Source organism: Malassezia vespertilionis, chromosome 9, assembly GCF_029542925.1.
Source record: "Malassezia vespertilionis chromosome 9, complete sequence".
NCBI lineage: Eukaryota > Fungi > Basidiomycota > Malasseziomycetes > Malasseziales > Malasseziaceae > Malassezia > Malassezia vespertilionis.
Genome location: NC_079255.1, coordinates 171,324 through 193,976, shown reverse-complemented (window position 1 = coordinate 193,976; position 22,653 = coordinate 171,324). Strand labels below are relative to the sequence as shown.

The window sequence follows — 22,653 nt, the reverse complement described above, 5'->3', positions numbered from 1 at the left end:
CGTATCCCAATACAAGTGTCCTGCCCATGCAATCATCGCGGCATTGTCTACGCAGAGAGAGAGGCTGGCGTTAGCATATAGGATCACGCACGGAGGGAAATACAGGCGCACATCTGTGCGGCCGCACGCATCCAGCGCTGCTCGTAGTCTGGATAAGTGTGCTTGGTGTACGTACCGCCTTCGCAGCTCCATGTTCGACGCAACGCCGCCACTGCACACGACGCTCTGGATGGCCTCGGGGGGTATATTTGATGTTTCATGTAAATGCCAGCCTTTCGGGATCCGCATGGGCGGCTTTTTACAAACAAGCGCTCGCACCATTTTATCCTCAAGCTGTGCAAATGCTGCGTGCTGGAATGCGTGTGCAAGCGCGGCCTTGTCCTGTGTAGACATGGACTCTGGGCCACCCGCACGCTGCACTGCGCGGCTTGCCGCCGACTTTAGACCAGAGCTGTGTGTGAGCGTGCATACAACATACTAGGAGAAACTAGGCGCGCCGAGCAGGATACGGGGCAGCGTAACTGCGTTTCCGTCGGTATGCTGCGCGGCTAGTTGCTCGACAAGCGCGCCTGGAGCGCTTTGCCAGCCCAACGCAAGTGTACGTGCAAATTTATCAAATGTATTCCTGCGGTCAGTAGATGTAGCAACGAACCCGACAGAATCGTCCAGCGTATCTGCAAGGATCTGGAACTTGTCCAGACTTTGCACGAGCACAAGCATAGTGTGACCACCAGACACAAGCAGAGTTAGAAACGGAAAGTGCGGCGTTGCAGACTCCGTTAACATCGGTGTCAACGCATGTGCTGGGCGTCAGTAAGGCCAATCGACGCACCGCGCATGTGATGAATATATACAATGGGTTTTCCAAGTACCGCACACAGCGCTTTTGCTGAAGACATCCCTACAGCGAGGCACCCTGGCATTCCTGGGCCGCGGGTCACGGCAATTCCGTCGACCTCGGCGATGTCTACATTCGCTTGGCGGAGTGCCTCGGCAATCGCTAGGGGTACATTTGCATGGTGACGGCGCGCAGCATAGAGTGGATGTATTCCTTGCGTCTCCGAGTGGTCTTGCCTGAGGACCACATTTGAGAGCACCTGCCTGTCGGAAGTCACGATCGAGGCGCACGAATCGTCGCAAGAACTAGGTGAGATGGTAATGCGTACGCACCTTTCAATTCCTAGGATCACACGCGTACGTCCTGCATGCGTAGAAAGTGCCCGTCGCGGGAAATACTGTGGCGCGTGTAGCACATAGGGACGAACTGCGCACACTTTTTGCATGCGCACAGCAACACGACAACAACAATGTGGAGGAATGTGGTATCGTACGCTACAGACTACATGTACATTTCGACGCAAGCATTTCGAGACCCCGGCTTGAGATTACAGCGTTGTTTGCAGTGCGGCACAGGGCAGTAAAACATTTGCGGTTGTGACTGTTGATTCGCAATCGTCTCCCTACCTGCTTGCGCAGCACCGCTTAGCAGTGCGATGCAACGGCCATCAATGACGTGGCCACAAGGCAGGGCCCAAAGACGTGCGTCGCCGGTGCCATTAAGAAGGAGTGCAGATTGGCAGCCCGCGCATATGTGAGTGGTCCCAGATAATGGCGCCACGGCCTCGGGATCTTCAGTATGTGTTGCATCCAGATCGATTGGCGGCTCGATGATATTGTGCGAGAACCCTGGTTCAGGTGGCAAAGGATGCGTCCAGCCATCATCAAACCCTCTTTTTAGAGCAAAATTGCTTAAGTGTTTTGACACATTCGTAACGCCGGTGGATGATGGACCATATTGCCGAAGCAGAGTCTGTGGCAATGCTATTGCGGCACTGCGCGAACGAGCGACATTGCGCGATGCAAGCCGCTCCAGCAATTCAGATGTATTGGGATGCCCGCGACTTCTGGGGCTGCGACGAACGCGCGCATATGGCCCGGGTGGAATGCCTTCATAAATGCGTTGCGCTGGAGGTGCTTCGTGCACGGTGGGCGTCCATTCACTGTCAAAAAGACCTGCACGTCTGGATCGAAGGGAGTGCTGCCGGGGCCTACTGGGCGGCCCTTGTGTAAATCCAATAACTGCGATATCATCGTCCGGCGAAAAGTCTGTATTCTGCATGCGTCTGCGATTCGACGATGCGGGTGCATGCGGGGTGAAATGCGATGGCGAGCGTCGCCTCTGCACGGGAAAAGGTGGAGAGTCGCCGGTGAGATCAATTATCACATCTGCATCGTGCATGGTAGTTTAGTGCACTGTGTGCTCCCAGTACGAGCATACAAGCCTCTGCCAGATCCAAATACACAATGCTGCGCGCCACCCATCTTCGACACCCAAGGACGTGCTTGTCTCGGCCGAGATGCATACGGCCAGAAAAGCGTGCACATGCCGCGGGCAAGGAAGAAGCGCAAAAAAAAATCGCATGGTTTCTCTACAACCACAACGTTGCTTTTTGTACAGTAAGTGTCCACCCTCTTTTTGAGATGATGAGCCTATTCCTTTCCCCGGCCTAGTCGACTATGCCGAGAATACAAGGAAGCCTGTTTGCTACAGGCATCTAGTCTTGGTGCTTGCCAGCGCCGTTTTGTCTGATCATTTTCCATCTCTCTTGTTTCAGTTACTGACACGCCAGTTTGCGTGTGCACTCGTTAAATTAATCCAAGGTATGTGGATTCATGGTCGCTGGGCCTCGATGATGATATTCTTGGTATCCAGCCAAAATTCGCAGTTTCCACTCTAAGACCCACGCAGCTCTATGAGTTGGAGCACTTTGGCTCTCCTATCCGAGAGGTTCTCAAGCTCACGTCCATCTCTATGAGAGGCGCCAACGCGAACCCTCCAGCAATGGAGTGTTGGTGCCAGTGGCTGTGCCGAACCGTTTGTATCGGACTGGATTGCAGCCGGCTCTGGTCTAATGAGGGTTGCAGACCTTCCTTGGAAGTCTGAGGGGAATCGCAGCGGCCATTTCTCAGAACATGACTGACCGTACAGAAGAACTTGGGTTACTTGGCCAGCTATAGGCCAGCGTGTTTTAAAATGTACGTTGCGTTCGTGTAGGTTGGCACGGAGCAGTTCCTACATGATGGGCATGTTTTCATGCAACCTCTCAGCTTAGGAAGAGCCGTCGTCAGTGCGGTGGAATGGCACACAGCATTTCTTGTCTGGGTCCCATGCCCATCCTTTCTCTACAGATTCCGTCCTCGGATGTTGAGTCTGTGGATCGAGAGAACGTAGCACAATGCCGCTGCCCAACTCCTGGAATTGGCCAGTTGAGATGCGTAGCGTTCCTTTGTGCTAGGTCTGGGTATGGCCACCCGGTCGATTGAGAACTGTGCTGCAGCCACTGTCGCAGGGCCGAAATATTGGTTACTGACCTCAGTCGGCATTATGACCGGCGTGGGGTTTTAATGGACTGTTTCGTGCCTCCTACTTTCATCCACGCATGTACTTACCGTGCAGATGCATCTTGCCTTTGCAATGAACCGCACGCTTTTTCCAACAGTTCCAATGCTCAGCCGTGCTGCCCAGACGCAACCCGCGTCTCTATACCAAGCTGGCACGCCCCGGCTGTCCAGCACCAATGCAGAACCGACGACGCACTTTCGTGTCACGCTGCGGCGCTCCGCGATTGGGTTGCCGAAGCGGTCTGCACAGATCCTCGAGGCGCTTGGCCTTCATAGGCGCTTGCAGAGCGTGTACCATGCACAGACGCCATCCATTGCCGGTGCAATTCTCGGCGTGAAGGAACTGATCCACGTGGAGAATGTGCGGCCAGTGGTACCCTCGGTCGACGCTACAACGTCGCTCAATACCGTGTGGGTCAATGCGCAAGGCGAGGTAGTCGATGCAGGCCGTCAAGCACGCAAGGCTCCCAAAGGATTCCGCATCATCGGTAATCTCGTCAAGGAAGAGCGCGATGCAGCACTTAAAGCACGCAATGCACACTCGTCTTAGAAATGCGTCACAGGCTCCTGTAGTTTACTCTCGATACCAACGCTTGTACAGCACACCTTTTGTCGCGTGGCCCTGTTCGACTGGAGGCTTGGGAAATAAGTACAAGGATGCCAAGGCGCAGGTCGCAGGCGCCCAATCACATTCTCCGATCGGATCGTCCGGCGCCGATTCGTGACTCGGCCGTAGTGGCGCCACAACAAAACGTCCTTGCGTGACGTGGAGTTGGGACCCCACGTTGTGCCACCTTCTGGCTGCACCGCCATTCTAACTCGATCATTGGCGTGATCATTACGTGCGCTTAGTGAAACAGTGCAGCGCTGAACGTATAAATTGACCCCCTGCCTTTTCAGTGCTCGCCCTACCCCGGCAGCAAGTTTCTAGGATGGTCGTCATTGCGAAACCCTTCCATACGCCCGTCCTTCGGGATGTGCTATTCCAATCTATTCGGCGTGCGCCCACCACTCATACCAATAATGGCGACTCGCTGCGCCGTGTTGTCCTCCAACGCAATGCGCATATGGCAGCCGCCGATGCGGATACTTTTCAAACGAATCATTTCCAGCGCCATCGTCGCATGTCTATGGATATGGCAAGCACCGGTGCGGCACCCGAGGAGGTGCCACGATCGCATACACCGGAACATGTAGACAGGCATGGCCGCGAGTCCCCATTTGGGATCCGACGCCCTGTCTCGCGGTCGATTGACACATCTTCTCAGTTGATGCCAGCAACGCTGCGTGAGCTGGAACTTGAGGATGCGTGGTTCGAGGGCCTTTTTGAGGAACTCCAGCTCGGCGACGAGCCTGTGTCCTTAGAAGAGGCTCCGCTGGTGCAGCCTTCACCCCACAATGTATTTGCGCCTCGGATTAAGGTACCGGCTGTTCAGACTGCGCGTATTTATGAAAATGAGATGGGATGTTGCGCATGAATTTTTCGTGGCATTTGTAACGGATGACGAGCATCTGCTTTGTGTGTAGATGTACTTATGAAATCGATGAATGACTTGCTACATGGGCAGAATCAGTGAATTCCAGAAATTCGGTCTTCTCCACTATTTGCACTGTTTTTTCGCCATGTTGCTGGGCTTTGCCGGTGCTGCAACTATGCGGCGACTTGGGATGGCATCGCGCATTTGCAGTGCACCTACGTGTCCCAATACTGCACACCGTACATTTACACGCGTGCGCCTTGCATCGTGGGTCCATACGACACCATCGTGCTGGAGCGAGGCAAAGAATGCAGAGAGCGGTGCTGCGAATATCGTGCATAGTGCTCCGCCCCAGCGGCCCAAGTTCTCGCTGAAGCCATATATGGAGCTTGCGCGGCTTGACCGGCCCATAGGAACGTGGCTCCTTTATCTTCCATGCTCGTGGTCCATCACGATGGCGTCTCACTACGTCGACGCGCCGATCTCTGTATGGCTCACTAACCTCGCACTTTTTGGCGTGGGGGCTGTTGTGATGCGAGGTGCAGGCTGCACTATTAATGATATGTGGGATGTTGAGTACGACAAAAAGGTTGAGCGCACCAAGGACCGTCCCCTCGCATCCGGTGCTGTATCCTACAAACAGGCCGGCGCATTCCTAGCGTTGCAGCTCACAGCTGGCCTCGGCGTGCTAGTAAATCTGAACACGAACAGGTACGTGATGTACATCATCTGACAACAGTATCGTGCTGGGCGCATGCGCACTGGGACCCGTATTCTTGTATCCCCTCCTGAAACGCTTCACATACTGGCCGCAAATCGGAATGGGTGCGTAGTCTTTGGCTTTACTGATATGCAGGTCTTACATTCACGTGGGGGTCCATGCTTGGGTGGTCCGCTGTTGCTGGCAGCTGCTACTGGCCTGTTGTGCTGCCACTGTACGCGAGCACAACCGTCTGGGGTGTGGTGTATGATACGATATATGCGCATCAAGACAAGGTTGACGACCGCAAGTCCGGCGTAAAGAGCACTGCAATCTTGTTTGGCGACCGGAAAACGAAACCAATCATTGCCGCATTCACCCTCGTATGGCTGGCGCTGCTCGCATACTCAGTCAACACGGAGAGCCCCATTTTCGCGTCGTCCACTGCATCGGACGGACAGCCGCGGAGCCTGCGCGAATGGATGACAAACACGCTCTATTACGGCCATCCATTCTTTGCCCTATCGTGGCTTGGTGCTGCTGGGCATATGGCGTGGCAGATCAAAACGGTGGACCTGAACAACCGTGCGGACTGTTGGGCCAAATTCAGCAGTAACCGCGTGCTTGGACTGATTGTATTTTCCGGCCTTGCTGCGGATTACCTCTACCAAAAAAAGTACGCGCCAAAGAAAGCAAGCCGTGAAGCACAGATAATAATGCAATCTTAATCTATCGTGCGAGAAGTCATTACCATGATTATCAGGTACCGCTATAGTTTTTGCAATACTATCTGACATCTGGCAAGTTGTCGCTCCACACCTGACTGCAGAAACTGCCGCGTCTCCCAGCATAAAACACAGTGTGCACGGACTATTGTGGTCAACACGCGTGCGTTTATGACTGCGGTCGGCTCAATGACGCAACCGAAGGGAAATCCATTAGCGGCCAAACCGATAGGGTAGATGGGGCTGTGGTACGCCCAGTGCCACCACGTTCTGCGCTATGAGTCAGCGTGCACCGCGAACTGGGATCTAATTGATGCACATGTTTTCTTTTTGGTGGGTTTTCAGTTTTCCCGCTACGTGGTTGGACAGAGGGCTTTATTATTATGCCATAGGTACACGTTGGGGCGCGCCAACGTGGGCATTAAGGGCCCTCGGAACATGAAAATTAAGCTTTCAGTTGGTTTGGGGCCTCAGGGCAAGTAAAAAAACCAGGTTGATTGTGGTTGATTGCAAGGGTGTCGGTGATTATTTTCCATTGCGCAATTGCCTGGGAAGTTGCGCACTGGGCGCGCAAACTTACTCCTTGACTCTTTCTATCCACGGATCCTGCCGTATCATTGAAACGTATCTTTATCCGGACAGTGTCTTGTGTATTGGTACGTGAAGGTCTTGCACAATCGCTCCGTGCTTGCATCCCCTCCGTCTTCCTTATCCTACTCTTCCCTTCCTTGAACTTTCCCAGCGTGGGCGGTTTCAAGATCCCTACCTGGCCCCATTCCACAGCTACGGATGGTTGCGAACGTGTCTAACAAAGTACGGCGCAGCCGCAGCCGCACGCGTACGAAGCGTGTCTCGCCGATTGTAGACTGGCACGAAACCGACTCGGAAGAAGATCAATCTACGTGGATCGCGGACGATATCTGCACCCATTGCGGCGGTCTTGCACCGCACCGCAAACTATATTGCTCGCGGCGTTGTCGCGATGCTGATGCCGCTGCAAATGATTTGAAAGCTGTTTATGTTGATCATGAGCAGCAGGCTTCCGAGGCTGCTGCCCTCTCTGAGTCCTTGAAAAAGCTCCGGTACCCGATGAATCTCTCGCCTACCACGCAGTATATCAAGATAGCCCAACAGCCTGGTCTGGCGACGCCTACTTCCCGCCCAACTCTCGCATCCTATCGGCAGGGCTCGAACTTGTCCAGCGAGGAAGGATCGGAGCTGGGGCATGAGCTTGCCCATTTGCGGAATGGATCGCGTTCGAGCATTTCGACGACCTCTGATGTTGCTGATACGGACTTTACGACGCCCTCCCCTTGGCATTCGGCTATTGATACTGAAAATGACGACGACATCAATGGCCTTGATGATGCCGGGTTGTCGCTCCCGCCGCCGCTCTGCGCTGCGAACCATGTGCTCCTTCGCAAAGGCGGCTCTAACACGGTTGATGTGGGTGTCGTTCCACGCCCAAACAACCGCCAACCGCCCTCTCCATTGCTTTACCCCCATTCGTACACGGCTGGGCGGCCGCTTGGCAGCAATATCCAATTCAACCGCATGCCAGGCACAACCAACCTTCCCACACCTGTCCTGTTTAACTCTGGACATTCTCAGCCTCAAAGCAAAGGCTCGTTTGCGATGCTGCACAAGGCATTAGAACCAGTAATGGACGAAAATCGCGAGCCGGAAGAATACAAGTCTACCGTCTCAATACACGCTCTGCGGCGTAGCCTAAAGATGATGCAGGACAACGATGCTAACGAAGTCCCGCACCATCGGCGTCTTTCCTCACTGCAATATCCAGAGATGGATGCGCCTAACGGATCATGGAAGCAAACTATGTGCAAGGCGAATACCGAGACAAGCTATACAAATGCAAAGCGCGCTTTGAGCCAAGGATTCAACTTGTGTGACTGCCGTAAAGGCGTGTCCGCATGTTCCTCTTATAGCAAGGCTTCTGCGGAGACACTCTCCAATAGCCGCACTGTCAACGGCACGCCAGAGACTACGGATACGCCCGTACGTGGACGTGCACTGCGCCGTGGAAGTTGCGATCACCACCGTGGACGCCCTACTGGCAGCTCTGGAGGAGTTTGCAGTCTCGCCTGCATCAATGCCTACGAATCGCATCCATGCCAACAGAAAAGTCGTGGATCGCCTGGAGATGTGAGAGAGAATCGTTACAACGCGATCAATGTTGCTATGTTGGATTTTTGATGATCATACTGCTTGCTGTCTTTACAGAATGACGATACCACTCCCCAAAAGAAAAGCGCCTGTACATGGCTTTAAACTCTAAGTTCATTTATCGATACCCAAAAAAAAATGTAGTTTTCCCGATGACTTGTATCACATAACTCACCTGGATATTACATGACAGACGCCACGCGCATGACGTCACAACTGACCCTGGGTCCAGCTCTTTTGCCGCTGGGTAGGAAAAGGGAATGACGTACAAATGACGTAACGCGGTGCATATGCACAGAGCATGTGGAGCCAAGCTTCCAGCATTGCGCGAGGCCCGCCTTCGTTGCAAGCACGTAGGCGCGCGTGGCCATCCAGCTCCAGACGCTTGTAAGCGAGCCATACCCCTCCACATCCTCCACAGGTTCACGCACATGGATTCTGCATAGTACGTACAGGTAACGGAGCGCTCATAATAGCGAGAAAGAGCGACTCAAGAACATTGCTGAAAATGAGAAACTCTTGCAGGAGCTAGGGATTGCAGGAGGCGGCAGCGAAATTATAGGCGCCGCGCCGAAAAAGCTCGCAAGCACTGACGCGGCAAAGCGCAAGCGCAAGCGCACGCAAACAACTCCGAAACCTGCCGCCGCCCCTCAACGACTCAGTGCGCGTTTGCAAGGGGTCAAGGCGGAAGCAGAGGCGTTCTCCACGGTATGTATCTACGTTGCTCACCTTAGCTTCACGAACCAGCGGCTCGGCCAAAGGAGCGCGCGTCTAAAGAAACGCGCCACGAAGACCTGGATCTCACCGCGATGACTAGGTCGGACATGGACGAACAGGAGACGAAACGGTTGCAAAACGCGCTGTCTGTAACTGTTCCGGCGAAGCAGGCGCTACTAGAAGAACCCAAGACGGATTTGGAGGCGTTGCTGCGGTCCATGCGACTCTCTAGTTATGCGCGTGTAGCAGAGAAACGGATTTACTCCATGCTGTACCACCCAACGCTGGACAAGGACCTTGTATTTACAGGCGATCAGGATGGCGTGCTCGGTATCTGGGATGCGTTGGCGCCTACGCCCGAGGAAGACAACGACGGGAACGGCATGTCACAAGGTGTCTCTTTCCCACTGCAGCTGCATGCCCATTTTGCAATTGCATGCCTGCGCATGGATCCATGCAACCACGATCGTATATATGCTAGTTCATACGATACCAGCGTGCGTGTGTTTTCGCTTGCATCCCAAACAAGTTCTGAAGTGTGGGCGGGACGAAAGGGCGTACAGCTCGGCGAGTTTGCGATCCTTGCGCCGCAGCAGCATGCATTTGAAGCTACACCAACACCCGTTCCACAACTTGACGAGCGGAGTCTATGGATTGCCGACCATCGCGGTGGCCTTCTGCATATCGAGACACGGTCCATGGAACCCACCGCGCGCCGCTGGCAAGTATCGGAGAAAAAGATTGGCGGCATGGCGGTGAATCCTGCCGTGCCATACTGTATTGCCACGGCATCCAACGATCGAACGGTACGTATGTTTGACGTACGCATGCTGCGCAATGTGCCTGAAACGCCGGAGGCACCAGTAAAGGTCGTGGGTGACGACTTAGACGCGCTCGAATCGATATTCAAGACCGCACAGTTGGACGCAAGGGGCGACAGCGCGGCATGTACAAGTGTCGACTTCAGTCCGACAGGCGAGTGTCTCGCAGGTGTATGCTACAATGATACCGTCAATCTGTGGGATATAGAACCCGCATGGCTTTCGCATAAAAATGCAGACGAAGCACATCGCACAAGTGCATCCACACGCCAAAGACATGTCCTTGCCGCGCCACGCATTTTCCCCCACAATAATCAAACTGGCAGATGGGTCACACTTTTTCGTGCACGCTGGAATACAAATACCACCTTGGAGCCGCATTTCTCGATCGGGAGTATGATGCGTGATGTAGAAATTTACGGGAAGGACGGCCGCAGGATGGCGACCTTGTACGATCCAGACTGGATCACTGCGATCCCCGCTGTGACGTGCATGCATCCTGTTGCGCCAGCGCGGCTTGCGGCAGGGAACGGGTCGGGTCGCTGCAATTTATGGATCCCGAAAAGGGACGAGTAATAATATTGTACATAGCTATGGATTTACGTCTCCACCGAGGGGAGCAATCAGCTCAGCGACCGCAAAGCTGGAACGCGTCGCAAACGGAACGTTGTAATGCACGTTCCGATGCAACAGAGCCTGTACTTGCCACGACGTTGGCCACAACGCCGCGTACAATGGGTCGTGATACGTGTACGTAAACACGTACTCAGCGCGGTACTGCGCAAGCCGGAAAAGGGCGAGTATGCCAATCAAGCCCAGGGCGGCAAAAAACAGGTTATACCAGCGCGAGAATTCTTCTCCGCGGGGGCCATGCTCAGTCACTTGTTCTGTCGTGATGGTTTGTGTCATATCCAAGGCAAGCTTGCCAAGACGCTGGCGGATCACATTGAGACGACCCGCATACTCTGCATCGCTCGCGTTCAGTTGATCAAGCTGCAGCTCTGCAGGGAGTGTCATAAAAGAGCCATCTTTTTGCGCCAGTTTCTTGTTCAGCTCGGACTCGACTGTGTGCAGCATGTGGCTCAGAGATATATCGTCTGCATGCTTAGTCTCTTCCACATCTGGTGCTCGAAGTACCTCTTTCATTAAATGGACCAAGTTCCATAGCTCGGGCTCCGGCATGCGCACTTGACCTTGCGGTGCCGTTTCTACATGGACTGTACCGCGTACGCGCTCGTCGCGCGCTCGAGGAGCTTGGGGCTTGGGCCGCGACGTTTCGCTAGGCTGCGCTTCCAACAATACAGGGGCGGGCTGAAGAAAATCGTCGCTGGGAAGACTGAGCGAGTGGTTCGGCGCGCGCAACGTTCTTGTCGCCGTGTGGATTGGGTATTGCGTCGACTCCATAGGGTAGTTGGATTCCGCGAAGCGCTTCATGCGGGCCGGCGGAGAGTATTGCGGCGATGTAGAGCCACTCGCTCTGTCCATTGTACGCTCTGGTGTGCCGGGGATGGATGCAACACCGGCGTCGGCTGGTGCGTCGTGCTCGCTATCCTCGGCTTCGAGCGACGGAAGGGAGACTCTGGACCGTCTATTGCTATAGCTCGCAGTTTCCAGACGTCCTTCTATCCAGCGCTCTCGCCGGATCCTTTCATCCTGCTCATGGCGCTCCATTTCCTCCGACTCTTCGGCAAGCATCTTTTCAAACACTTCAGTGAGGCTCAGCCGCGAACGGTTCGAGCCACCGGACGACGGGTGGTCATCAAGCGATGCACTATTCGTGTCTGTATCGGCCATACCGGGTACAAAGCACCTTTGGAGAGCCAGGTCGATGTGAAGCAACGTGCCGTCGTAGCGCTGGGCTCGCTGCAAACGGAGATGTTGCTTTGACTTTTGGACTGCACAGATACTTGGGCACTACTCTGTGCAAGGCTCCACAGAAAGGGTCCTGTAGGATAACGGTCAGTCCGAAGGTTTCTGATTAAACGATCACTGGTCGGAAATTCCTTAAGCCGCGGTTCGACTCCGCGCAGGACCTCTTTTTGTAAAAAAAATTAGTATGATAAATTTTTTGTGCAGAAGGGTGGCATTGGAGAGTGAATATGTCAGGATACTCCACAGCGGATCAGATATTTATGTACGTAATCTAAAGAGTGGTGTGCCAGATAGCAAACAAGGCAGTGCTGCCAAGGCCAGCAAGGAAAGTCAAGGCACCCGAGAGTGTAGCTGCGCCGCTTTTGGTCCCTTCCTTTGTGTCCGACTCGTTGGTAGGGGGATCACTGAACGAGCTGTTAGGCGTGCTTTGGGGAGCAGAGCTGCTGGACGTCTCGGGGTTATTAGCAGTGCGCGACCGGCCAATGTGGCCAAAACCATTCTCCTGCTGGGAGAAAGAAACGACCTTAAATGCAGACTGATCTGCGTCGAATTGGATCGAGTCACCGCCCGGCAGGCCAGTCGCTTTGCCCCCAGTAATAAGCTGACCAAAGTCGGGGTACGTGATGTCCTCCACGTATGGCTTTGTGACGTTTGTGCAAGCGGTCAAAGGCACAACGTTCGTGTACGCAGCCTTCACTTTAGGAAACATCCTTTGGAACTCTTTCATGGTGTACTCGTTAATCTCATGAGTCAATACAATGGGGCTCTCTTTGTCAGCTTTGCCGATGATCTTTTCATAATTCTGGTCAATTTTTTGCACTGACGCATCGCCCTCCGGCTGCACATTCCAATCGTCCGTATCGTCTTGCCAGAGAATTGTGCGGAGACCAAGACCTGCAGCAATAGCACGAACACGGTCGTCGACGTCGCCGTACGGAGGACGCCAGCAAGAGGTCGTGACACCCGTTACATGTTTGATCGCTTTGGACGTGTAGTACAGCTCGGCAAACACTTGCTCATCGCTCAGGGTTGTCATAGCACGATGAGCCCATGTGTGGCCGCAAATGTCGTGACCATCCACAAGGCCGCGCTGGGCTTGAAGGGGCCAAGTCACGATGTTGGTACCGATATAAAACAAGGTCGCCTTGAGATTCTCCTTCTGCAAAAAGTCATAGAAAGCATTATGCGAGCAGTTCGGCCCGTCGTCAAAGGTTAGTCCCCACGTATTTGGTTCTTTGCAAGTGTACACATCCGAAGGGATGTTGGCATGTTTGGGCTTCTTGCATGTCGAGGCGGACCACCAGCAGTCTGGATCGGCAGAGCCATCGTATCCAGCCAAGTCAATGGCGGAGTGTCCCTTGCCATCTGTGTGCCCTTTTACCTTCACTTCCTTGGGGATGATGCCCGAGTTCTGAATATCCTGCCACACTTGCTGAGCTTGAGTGTCGCCTTCAGGGATACTAGCAATATGGCTTACTTTTGGGAACTGGTGGGACTTGAGCATTTTTGTAAGTTCCGGTATGTCGTAGTAGCTACATTGCTGTGCAGGGTCCTGGATCTTGGCAAATTCAGCTGCATTCGAAGCGCCTGCGCGACGATGCATGCCATGATGCAGCGATCGTTTGGTAAACTCGCCAGATGGGACTGTACGAATGTAGTTGGCAGACACGCTGGAAAGAGCCAATGCCACGAAGATCACAGCGTTTGCGTAGCCCAGCATGATGGAAGTAAAAAAGCACAGGGCTGATTGTAGAGCGAAGTACCCTTCGTGTCCACTGTGCAGGAGCGTGCATAAAAACGCCCACAACTCTACATTCTGAAAACAGTAAAAAACACAATTAATGTATACGTCACGTGTCTGCTGGTCCTGTAGGATAACGGTCAGTCCGAAGGTTTCTGATAATGCGACCGCAGGTCAGAAATTCCTTAAGCCGCGGTTCGACTCCGCGCAGGACCTAATTTTTGAACATACAGTACAGCTAATATACAAGTCAGTCTTCCTCTTTTACTGGCTCATCGACCCATCCGCCGGCCAGATCGGGCGGCAATTCTTGCATTTGCACACTGGGCGCGCCGTGAAGGTATCGGAGCTGTTCGCGGACCTGGACACGAATCCGCTCCAGATTTGCGCGCGCATTTTGGTTCTCTACACGCGCAAGTAACGGCTCGTGAAGGCGGTGTGACGGGGCGAAAAATGCGTCGTACGGCGTATGCGGCAAGTCGTCGGGGATCTGCGTCCCTGTAAGCACTGAAGTCTCATATGTCCAGCACCGTGCCACGTTCCGAATTGTGTATCCACCCCCACCCAGCACCAGGAGAGGAATGCCAAACGCCTTGGTGAACGCAACACACTCGCCGTGCGCTGCAATACTCAGATTAAAGCAACCGAGACGATCCAAGCCCAGCGAGTCTGCGCCGCACTGCAGCACGATCGCGCCTGGCCTGAATGTGAAGATGCACGGCTCGATGACGCTCTTGAATAACGACACATATGCACTGTCGTCGATTCCGTCCTGGAGCGGCACATTCAAGCAGAAATGCTTGCCGAGGTCCACCCCAATCTCGCTAATGTCGCCCGTGCATGGGAAAAAATCATTCCCGTACTTGTGAAAAGACACAGTCATGACACGGTTGGACGTGTAGAATGCCTCCTGGACACCGTCGCCGTGGTGTATATCAATGTCAATGTAAAGGACGCGGGGAAACGTGCGCAAGAGCTCTAGAATCGCGAGCACAATGTCATTAATGTAGCAGAACCCACTCGCTTCCGCCTTCTTTGCGTGATGCAGCCCACCCGTCCAATTGATCGCAATGTCTGTCGTGCCCGCAGCCAGCCGCCGTACTGCAGCGAGCGATGCGCCGGAATAAGAACGGCAAAAGTCGTACATGCCGTCAAATACAGGGCAGTCGTCGGCAAAATTAAATTTGGTAAAGGTGGAATCAAGCGGCATTGTTGGTGTCACGTTCTTGAGAAAGTCGACATAATCGCTATCATGGAACATCTCCAGTTCCTCTTTTGTCGCCCACCGAGGCGAGTATACATCCATGTACTTGTGCAGGCCGTAGCCATGGACCAAGCGGTTCGTCAATGCAAGCCGTGCGGGTTTCATTGGGTGGCGCTCGCCGTAATGGTAGTCAGATACACCAGCTGGGTAATAGTAGGATACATTCGGGTTCGAGTGCGGCTGTGTATGTTTTGCGTCCGCGAACAAGGAGCCGGAATGTAAATCTGGCGCACCGTCGGAATTGATTTTGCTGCGGTCGAAGAAAAATGGCGCACTGGAGAATGTGGGCATCTCTGGTTGCTTGGCAAACTTGGATGCGTCATACTCCAACACGACCATGGCCTTGCCCCAGCCGAAAGGACAAACGCAGTGCGCAAGAGGGAACGACGGCTTGCACGTGACATCCGCTTCTAAGCTTGACGCGTCGTGCAGCATGCTGGATGCGAGGACAAGCGTGTTAGTATGCGGCATGCTCGTCTCCGGCATCGCCAATATGATCTTTACAAAATGGTGCGTGTGCTATAGGGTGCTAATGGCAGGCAAGATATGCAGTGTGTGCAAAACTGTGAGCCTGGGAGCGTCGGGCCGCCGGTATTATACTCGCAGCCCGTTTGGCAGACTCTGCAAATGTTTCTTGGCGAGTCTCTGTTCCTAATTCCGCTTCTATTTCGATACCTGCAGCGCCAAATTTTGCAGCGGCGCGACGATGCAAGCGAACCGCTCCTGGACGACGACACGCCGATTTCTGTGTACGGCGCGGCTGCGCCACGAGCCAAGCATACCGCCCACTTCTGGAAGCGTATCGTGTCCGGCGCTAACAGCCTCTTTTATGACGAGAGCCCACGTTCACCGAAAAATGCAGCATTTGTGAGCAAGGACGCATTTCTGTTCCTGTTCCCTGCCGTGTGTGATATTTGTGCGACGACCCTGATCAATGCCGCATTGGTCATCATGCCTGCGAGCATATGCCAAATGACGCGCGGATCGCTTGTCCTCTTTGTCGGAATTCTGAGCGTCGTATTCCTTGGCTACCATTTGCGTCTTTACCAATGGGTTAGTCTGCTGCTCGTCATGCTCGGCGTCGCGCTCGTGGGGTTGAGCAGTATTTTCGTGTATCCAGAGCATTCTTTTGTGGCGCGCATCGTTGGCACGGCCGATACCTCGTTTGCGGCAAAAGTCTTGTTGGGCGTTGCCATGGTCCTGCTTTCCCAAGTTCTTACCGCCATGCAGTCGGTGTGGGAAGAAAAGGTAATGAGCGACTTTGCGGTGCGACCGACGACAGCGGTTGCGCTGGAAGGCGCATTTGGGACTGCGATTGTGCTTGTATGCATGCCGCTCCTGCATTACACGCTGGGTGCGGGCACTGGCGGTTCATTTGACATGGCCGCGGGCTGGCGTCAGATCGTGGAGAATTCTACAATTTTATGGAGCATGCTTGCGTGTGCGCTAAGCATTGCGCTCTTCAACATGTTTGGCCTGAATGTGACGCGTCTTGTGAGTGCTACGTCGAGAAGCACCATTGATACCCTGCGCACGCTCGGCATTACGGCATTGAGCATGGCATTTGGGTGGGAAGTGCTGCAGCCGCTGAGCGGCGCAGTCCAGTTCCTTGGATTTGCGTGCCTTGTCTATGGCAGCTCTGTATTTAACAACGTGGTGGCACCGCCGTTTTTTCTATTTGAACAAGACGCGCAGGAGCACGCAGATAGGTTGTAACGGTTCAATACTAAAAGTTGTACAAGAAAAGCATGTCTGCCGTATTACTCGTTGCCAAAACGCATACCCTCCTCAATCGCAAGCACCAGCTTGCTTTCCAATACCTCCATACTCGGGTACGGCGGCAGGTCAATACGGTTAAAGCAAGTGTGTGACTTGGGCAAATGGTTCACCTCGCCCGATTTTTCGATCGTGAACCTGCGCGGCCCGTCGGAGCCTTGCAAATCTTTGAATCCATTGACTGGAATACGCGACGTGCCCGTCGCAAACTGCAGCAGACGCGAGCGCTGCTCTGCAGGCCACTTTTGCACACACTGCCAGAACCACTGCACCACATCGTCCTGCTCCGTAAAGCCACGGTAGTCGGTGAAGCGCTTCCAGTCGTCCACGTCGATCTCCGACATACCACCCATTAATAGCTCCAGTTCGCGCTCATCAAACACATTGATCAAGTCGAGGGGAATGAGCTCCGAGAAACCAGAAATAAACGCACGGAACTGCTCCTCGACACGCTTCATAATGCGCCATTCGACCATGCGCTCGACATATTCACGCTTGTTGTCGTCAGTGACGTCAATGTGCTCGCCGCCGGGCTTGAGCTCGACGGTGATCATTTCGCCAAACTTGTCCTCAATCGCACTGAACGTCTCTTCCATCACCCCATCGATCGGGTTGTCCAGCATCCACTGCAGTGAGCGGTAGTAGTCGGCGTCCACACTTTCCATGTCCGACAATAAAATCTTCTTCTTCAAAATCATCTTGTAAAACGATACAATGAAGTGTGCGTCGAGGAAGCGGCGGTGGAAGATGGCAAGGCCCAGAACGCGGCCGATAAACTTGAAGTAGTTCAGGTGCTCGGGGTTGATGCCAGAGTGGGGATTGATCTGGAGTGTGTAGTTGTCGTGAGCACTGTACTCAAACAGACAGTAGAACGGATTGAACATCTCGTGGGAGAGGAGGAAGAAGAACTCACGCGAAACACCGCCATAGTCCAACGCATCTTCGCCCTCAAACTTGATCATCAATCGCTTTTTCAAGTCGTTCGGTTGCTGCCGCATGATCTCCGCATAACTATCCTCGAAAATATGCGTGCGGCGCACCTTGACGTGGCACTGACCCGGGACCGGGCGCAGAGCGGGCTGCGAGCGGAAGTAGATGAGCTTGCGCCTAAAGTCGCGCTTGTACTGCGGCACATTTTGGTCCAGACTGCTCGGCAGGCGCGGATCGTCCCACGTCGTGGTCTTCGTATTGTGATCGACAAAGTAGACGCGCGCGGTAGAGGTCAAGCGCATCTCCCAGCCGCTCGGCAGCGGCCCCAGCTGGCTCACACTCTGCGGCTGCAAACTCAAATTGTTGCCGTTGGGGCCCATCACACGCAGAATTTGCTGCCGCCGTGGATCGACCCATGTGGTAGTGCGTGTATTATGGTCGACAAAATAGGCGCGGCCGTCGGCGGTGGTGCGCTGCTCCCAGCCACTTGGCAGCGGACCGGCGCCGGCGGAAGTCGCGTTCGACGCGGCCCCGACTGGCGTGGCGCTCGGGCTATTGACGGAACTGTTCTCCACGCCGAGGAAATCGTCGGCGACAGCGGTGCTGTTCATCCGCGCGCGGTCAATCTCGATCGTGTCTTGCGGCGCTTCGCCCGTGGGACGCGTCCATGTAGTGGAGCGCATGTTGTGGTCGACATAGTAGGTACGACCCAAGTGGTCGGTACGTCGCTCCCAGCCCACAGGCAACAGTCCGTACTCGTCCGAGTTGCCTTCTGGGCGCGGCTGGGGAGCCGAGATGGGCGCGCTCGTGTTCGAGTGCGCGTCAGTGTCGGAAGCGATGACTGCGGGAATGGAGTCCGCAACGCTGGGGCGGTGAGCACTTGTTTGGGCGCGCGCAACGTCGGGCTCGGAAGCGGCATTCGGCTGCAATGCTGCGACCGCAGGCGCTGTTGATGCTGCGGCAGACTCAGCAGGTGCAGGCGCAGGTGCAGAAGCAGGCGTGGCAAGCGAGGCACCACCCGCAGCGGCGTCGTGCGGGAGCGGCGTGGAGACGTTGGTGTTCAAGTCAATGATAAGCTTGCCGTGCACGACAAGATTATCGTTGGAGCGTTTCAAGTCGCGCGTGAGCAACGCCTTGCCGCCAAGCTCGAGGTCGATCACTTCTGCTACGCGGATGTTGACTACGCCGAGGAAGCCTTGGTCGCGTTTTTTAAATTTTTTCTGGTCAAAAATTTGCACCGCCACGATGGACGCGTCGGTGACAGTGATGTCAAACGAGTCGTTCCAGTACGGATTGAGCGTCTTTTTGATAACAGAGGTCGTGTGTGTCTGCTCGCCATCCACCGTCACGATCGCAAACGGGTCCGGTAGGCGGAATACATCGCGCTGGTGTGAGTGCGGCGGCGACAAGACTTACTTTTGTCAATCCATCTGAGGCAACGACGGTGATGCGAACTTTTCGAGCACTGCGGTAAGTAATGTTTACTCGATACATACAGTCTTCCAGGTGCAGCTGCGCTCACCATATCTTGTCTAACACCAGAGCGAGTCACGACCGCAAGCTACGTCTGCAGTGCATCGCCACCGCCTTGCCAGCCACGTGCCAGCCACGTGTCTTTTGGGGCGCTTTCGCGGCGCTGCGCTTGGCCGTGCTCTGCATGGCGACGTCGTTGTCTCCTGCGCAGCAGCAGCGTGCGCGTGCACTGTACCGCACGCTGCTGAAAACGACAGCACAAGTGTTTCAAAATGACCTGCCGGCAAAAGCGGCGGCACATGCCGAGACGCGGCGCCAGTTCTTGCAGGCGCGCCAGGAAGCGGACTCTGTTAAGATTGACCAAGCGCTCGATATGGGCGACCAAATCGCGCACTTGTTCAAGCACAATGTTGTGCAAGGCGTAGCAGAAGAGGATCCATACACATTTCATCTGCGGTTCACCGAGCACACGGAACTGGGCTCGAACGAGACGATCAAGCAGCCGCGGCGAGCGCCGGGCCTGGACGAGATTCAGCGTATGCACACGCAAAAACAGCGGCATCCGGGCACACATACATCTACGCGTACTTTCGCCACCTCAGCCACGCGCCCAGACAAGCACAACGAGGCGCTACCGCGCCCCATCCCGCGCTTTCCCGGAATCGTGATTCTCGCCGACGGATCCGCTGTGCAGCTGACCACGACTTCGCCCCGCCACCTGAGTAAACTCGCGCGGGACTATACAAACCACCCCCTGTGGAACCAGACAGCTGGCGAGCGCTCGGATGCGGACGCAGAGGACGATACCGGACGGCTTGGCAGGTTCCGTCGCCGCTTTGCCGAGGAGGCTGCGCAGGGTGCGGCGCCTGCGGGCGTTGCATTCGACGAGGGCGACTTGGACTGGATGACGGGTGGGCGCGAAGCGCGCCAGGGCTCGCCACTTGCGGCCAAAAAAGCCAAGGGGAAAAGCCGTAAATAGTCTACGTACTCTCTACACGCGACGGAGTGCGGCCCCACGCGGCGCGCACTTCTTTTCCATCGAAATCGAGCTTTACCGCAAGCCCTTCTGCCGCACGCTCTGCAGCGTCGCGCGAGACAAAGTTGAGGAAAGCGGCGTTCGATGAGGTGACGTGCTGGATGGACCGGATTTCGTCGCTTTTTACGCTCGGTACGGACGCAAGCAGCGCTGTGCGCAGGGTATCTTGAGTCACGTCCTCAGGGAGTGCTGTGAGAAACAGGGTCATGATTGCAGGATCCGACGGCGCGACAAGCCCTCTCGCAGCGGCGTGTTTCTTCAGCAGACCACGCCCAATCACGTCGTGTGCGCCGTGGTACCGCTCCTGAATACTCTGCCGCCCCTGCTCCTCGCGAATTTCGTGGCGGTAGGGACACGCCTCTCCGCGTGTGCACGCGCCGCGCGCGTAGAAAGAACACACTTGCGGCCTGTTGCGCTTATAGTCTGGCTCGTCGCGTGCGAGGCGTCGCAGGAGCGCGTGGCCCGCGCCGTCGTGCGTGGGCGTGTGTGTGTCCCCGTCCATAAGTGCGTCCATGCGATTTACAAAGTACTGTCGGTTGACGTCGTTCATGGGTATGCTGGTCTCAACGCCAAGGGCGGCGTCGCGCACATTGGTCGGCAGACCATAGTCCAGATCGAGGATGCACGTCTGGCACACGTGCTTGATCTTGGCGCATGTCGTGCATATCTCCGTCTTTTTGAAGCGCATCCCTGCACCGGGGTTCCAGCGGAACACGGTGAAAGGCCGTCCGCAGATCTTGCACTCCTTGCCGAGGTGCTGCTTTGACATACGGACGTACGGATTCGGGCCAAGGCACGTCTCACACAGAATCGGCGTCTCCGACGTAGAGGAGCCGGCACTCGCCGCACCCTGTTTATTGAGAAACCCGTAGGACTGTGGTTAGTCTAGGCGTCTACCTACCATTTCGTGGCGCCGCGCAAAGCCAGCGCAAGCCGCAACGCTTTTTTGGCACGTGATGCATGCGTCGTTCTTCATGGCAAACCCCAACGATGCGCGCGGCGAGCGTGCGAGCATGCACAGTCTCGCGCGGCTCATGGCTCTGCTGGGGTCCGATGAGCCTGAAGAGGCCAAGCAGGAAACCCGCGAGCACAAGTTTTGGAAAACGCAGCCGGTCATGCAGCACGGAGAAACGGAGGACGATATGCTGGGTCCCATCCAGCCAGCGGTGCCCCCAGAAAACGTGCGTGGAGAGCCGTACCCGCTGCCGGCCGATTTTGAATGGGTCACTGTAGATATTGAGGAGCCTGAAGACTTGAACGAGCTGTATACGCTGCTCACGCACAACTACGTCGAGGACGACGACGCGACGATGCGTTTCAAGTACAGCGCCGAGTTTCTGCATTGGGTCCTGCGACACCCTGGCTACGACAAATCCTGGTATGTTGGCGTGCGCGTGAAAGCGACCAAGAAGCTCGTTGCTTTCATTGCGGGCATCCCCCAGGAGCTGCGTGTGCGCGAAACCGTGTGCCAGTCGACTGAAATAAACTTTTTGTGTGTGCACAAAAAGCTGCGCAGCAAGCGCCTTGCGCCGGTGATGATCAAGGAAGTGACGCGGCGGTGCAATGTAAAAGGTATCTTTCAGGCGATCTACACGGTCGGTAGCGTGCTTCCCACCCCGGCCTCGTGCTCGCGCTACTACCACCGCACGCTTCGCGCGGAAAAACTGCTGGACATTGGCTTTAGCGCGGTGCCCGAAGGCATGTCTCGCGAAGTGCACATTGCACGCTACACACTGCCGGATCTCACTACGCTTGAGGGTTTGCGCGAAATGCGCGCAGCGGATGTGGGCCAGGTAGCTACACTCTTGCGACGGTACCTCGCGCGGTATGATATGGCGCCGCAGTACACGGACGAAGAAGTGGCGCACCTGCTCCTGAGTGGGCGTGGCGATGAGGTCGATGGGCGCCGCACGAAACAGGTGACCTGGACGTACGTCGTGGAACAGGACGGGCGGATCACCGACTTTTTCTCGTTTTATAGCCTGCCCTCTTCCATCCTGGACCACGCCGAGGCCGATACGCTGGAGGCTGCATACCTGTTTTACTATGCCACCGATGTGGTGCTCGAGGCGAAGCCGCCTTCCGCCGCCACGTCTGGCGTCTCACCGTACGCAGCGGCGATCGCACAAGGCAAGCCTGCGTGGCAGTGTGGGGGTCTGAGCCGTCTGTACGCCGCGGAGATGCAAGACACTTGCGCCACGCCGTGGCACCAAGAGCCGCTCGAACTCCGCGAAAAGCTCAAGGCGCGCCTGCAAGAGCTCATGCACGACATGCTCATCCTGGCCAAGAACCAGGGCTTTGACGTGGTCAACTGCTTAACGGTCATGGACAACCCTCTCTTTGCGACCGAGCTCAAGTTCGGCCCGGGCGACGGGTTCCTGCGCTTTTATCTGTTCAACTGGCGCGTACGCCCTATTGCAGGCGGCATGGGCATCCGCGCCGGCGAGCAAGCGCTCGACCCAGCGGCACAGGACGGCCCGCCGCCGCCGCCGCTCCAGTATGGCTCTGGGAACGGCGTCGTGATGGTATAGCCC

The 22,653-nt window shown here is 55.4% G+C and overlaps 14 protein-coding genes across 14 annotated transcripts; 8 read left to right on the top strand and 6 right to left on the bottom strand.

Moving 5' to 3' along the window:
• Positions 1-70: 70 nt before the first annotated feature.
• Positions 71-786, bottom strand: QRI7 (N(6)-L-threonylcarbamoyladenine synthase; the record flags this gene model as incomplete). The annotated part of the gene is made up of 3 exons (XM_056208696.1): positions 71-113; positions 176-451; positions 479-786. 3 exons carry the CDS (start codon positions 784-786, stop codon positions 71-73), a joined length of 627 nt encoding a protein of 208 aa, XP_056064671.1.
• Positions 787-3,475: 2,689 nt separating this feature from the next.
• On the top strand, positions 3,476-3,952 carry MVES1_003885 (uncharacterized protein; the record flags this gene model as incomplete). Its single annotated transcript, XM_056208695.1, has 1 exon — positions 3,476-3,952. One exon carries the CDS (start codon positions 3,476-3,478, stop codon positions 3,950-3,952), a length of 477 nt encoding a protein of 158 aa, XP_056064670.1.
• Positions 3,953-4,334: 382 nt separating this feature from the next.
• Positions 4,335-4,880, top strand: MVES1_003884 (uncharacterized protein; the record flags this gene model as incomplete). The annotated part of the gene is made up of 1 exon (XM_056208694.1): positions 4,335-4,880. The coding sequence occupies one exon, from the start codon at positions 4,335-4,337 to the stop codon at positions 4,878-4,880; it is 546 nt and encodes a 181-aa protein (XP_056064669.1).
• A 145-nt stretch (positions 4,881-5,025) lies between these two features.
• COQ2 (4-hydroxybenzoate polyprenyltransferase) lies at positions 5,026-6,308 on the top strand (the record flags this gene model as incomplete). The annotated part of the gene is made up of 2 exons (XM_056208693.1): positions 5,026-5,591; positions 5,789-6,308. The coding sequence occupies 2 exons, from the start codon at positions 5,026-5,028 to the stop codon at positions 6,306-6,308; spliced, it is 1,086 nt and encodes a 361-aa protein (XP_056064668.1).
• Positions 6,309-6,582: 274 nt separating this feature from the next.
• On the top strand, positions 6,583-8,519 carry MVES1_003882 (uncharacterized protein; the record flags this gene model as incomplete). The annotated part of the gene is made up of 2 exons (XM_056208692.1): positions 6,583-6,586; positions 7,120-8,519. The coding sequence occupies 2 exons, from the start codon at positions 6,583-6,585 to the stop codon at positions 8,517-8,519; spliced, it is 1,404 nt and encodes a 467-aa protein (XP_056064667.1).
• Positions 8,520-8,693: 174 nt separating this feature from the next.
• On the top strand, positions 8,694-10,603 carry MVES1_003881 (uncharacterized protein; the record flags this gene model as incomplete). Its single annotated transcript, XM_056208691.1, has 3 exons — positions 8,694-8,698; positions 8,966-9,197; positions 9,251-10,603. The coding sequence occupies 3 exons, from the start codon at positions 8,694-8,696 to the stop codon at positions 10,601-10,603; spliced, it is 1,590 nt and encodes a 529-aa protein (XP_056064666.1).
• Positions 10,604-10,618: 15 nt separating this feature from the next.
• On the bottom strand, positions 10,619-11,821 carry MVES1_003880 (uncharacterized protein; the record flags this gene model as incomplete). The annotated part of the gene is made up of 1 exon (XM_056208690.1): positions 10,619-11,821. The coding sequence occupies one exon, from the start codon at positions 11,819-11,821 to the stop codon at positions 10,619-10,621; it is 1,203 nt and encodes a 400-aa protein (XP_056064665.1).
• Positions 11,822-12,170: 349 nt separating this feature from the next.
• MVES1_003879 (uncharacterized protein) lies at positions 12,171-13,619 on the bottom strand (the record flags this gene model as incomplete). The annotated part of the gene is made up of 1 exon (XM_056208689.1): positions 12,171-13,619. One exon carries the CDS (start codon positions 13,617-13,619, stop codon positions 12,171-12,173), a length of 1,449 nt encoding a protein of 482 aa, XP_056064664.1.
• Positions 13,620-13,890: 271 nt separating this feature from the next.
• HOS2 (histone deacetylase) lies at positions 13,891-15,339 on the bottom strand (the record flags this gene model as incomplete). Its single annotated transcript, XM_056208688.1, has 1 exon — positions 13,891-15,339. The coding sequence occupies one exon, from the start codon at positions 15,337-15,339 to the stop codon at positions 13,891-13,893; it is 1,449 nt and encodes a 482-aa protein (XP_056064663.1).
• A 192-nt stretch (positions 15,340-15,531) lies between these two features.
• On the top strand, positions 15,532-16,620 carry MVES1_003877 (uncharacterized protein; the record flags this gene model as incomplete). Its single annotated transcript, XM_056208687.1, has 1 exon — positions 15,532-16,620. The coding sequence occupies one exon, from the start codon at positions 15,532-15,534 to the stop codon at positions 16,618-16,620; it is 1,089 nt and encodes a 362-aa protein (XP_056064662.1).
• Positions 16,621-16,664: 44 nt separating this feature from the next.
• MVES1_003876 (HECT-type E3 ubiquitin transferase) lies at positions 16,665-19,135 on the bottom strand (the record flags this gene model as incomplete). The annotated part of the gene is made up of 2 exons (XM_056208686.1): positions 16,665-18,995; positions 19,133-19,135. The coding sequence occupies 2 exons, from the start codon at positions 19,133-19,135 to the stop codon at positions 16,665-16,667; spliced, it is 2,334 nt and encodes a 777-aa protein (XP_056064661.1).
• Positions 19,136-19,267: 132 nt separating this feature from the next.
• Positions 19,268-20,062, top strand: MVES1_003875 (uncharacterized protein; the record flags this gene model as incomplete). Its single annotated transcript, XM_056208685.1, has 1 exon — positions 19,268-20,062. The coding sequence occupies one exon, from the start codon at positions 19,268-19,270 to the stop codon at positions 20,060-20,062; it is 795 nt and encodes a 264-aa protein (XP_056064660.1).
• Position 20,063: 1 nt separating this feature from the next.
• SLT11 (Pre-mRNA-splicing factor slt11) lies at positions 20,064-21,023 on the bottom strand (the record flags this gene model as incomplete). The annotated part of the gene is made up of 2 exons (XM_056208684.1): positions 20,064-20,993; positions 21,021-21,023. The coding sequence occupies 2 exons, from the start codon at positions 21,021-21,023 to the stop codon at positions 20,064-20,066; spliced, it is 933 nt and encodes a 310-aa protein (XP_056064659.1).
• A 52-nt stretch (positions 21,024-21,075) lies between these two features.
• On the top strand, positions 21,076-22,650 carry NMT1 (glycylpeptide N-tetradecanoyltransferase; the record flags this gene model as incomplete). The annotated part of the gene is made up of 1 exon (XM_056208683.1): positions 21,076-22,650. The coding sequence occupies one exon, from the start codon at positions 21,076-21,078 to the stop codon at positions 22,648-22,650; it is 1,575 nt and encodes a 524-aa protein (XP_056064658.1).
• Between the last annotated feature and the right edge of the window lie 3 nt (positions 22,651-22,653).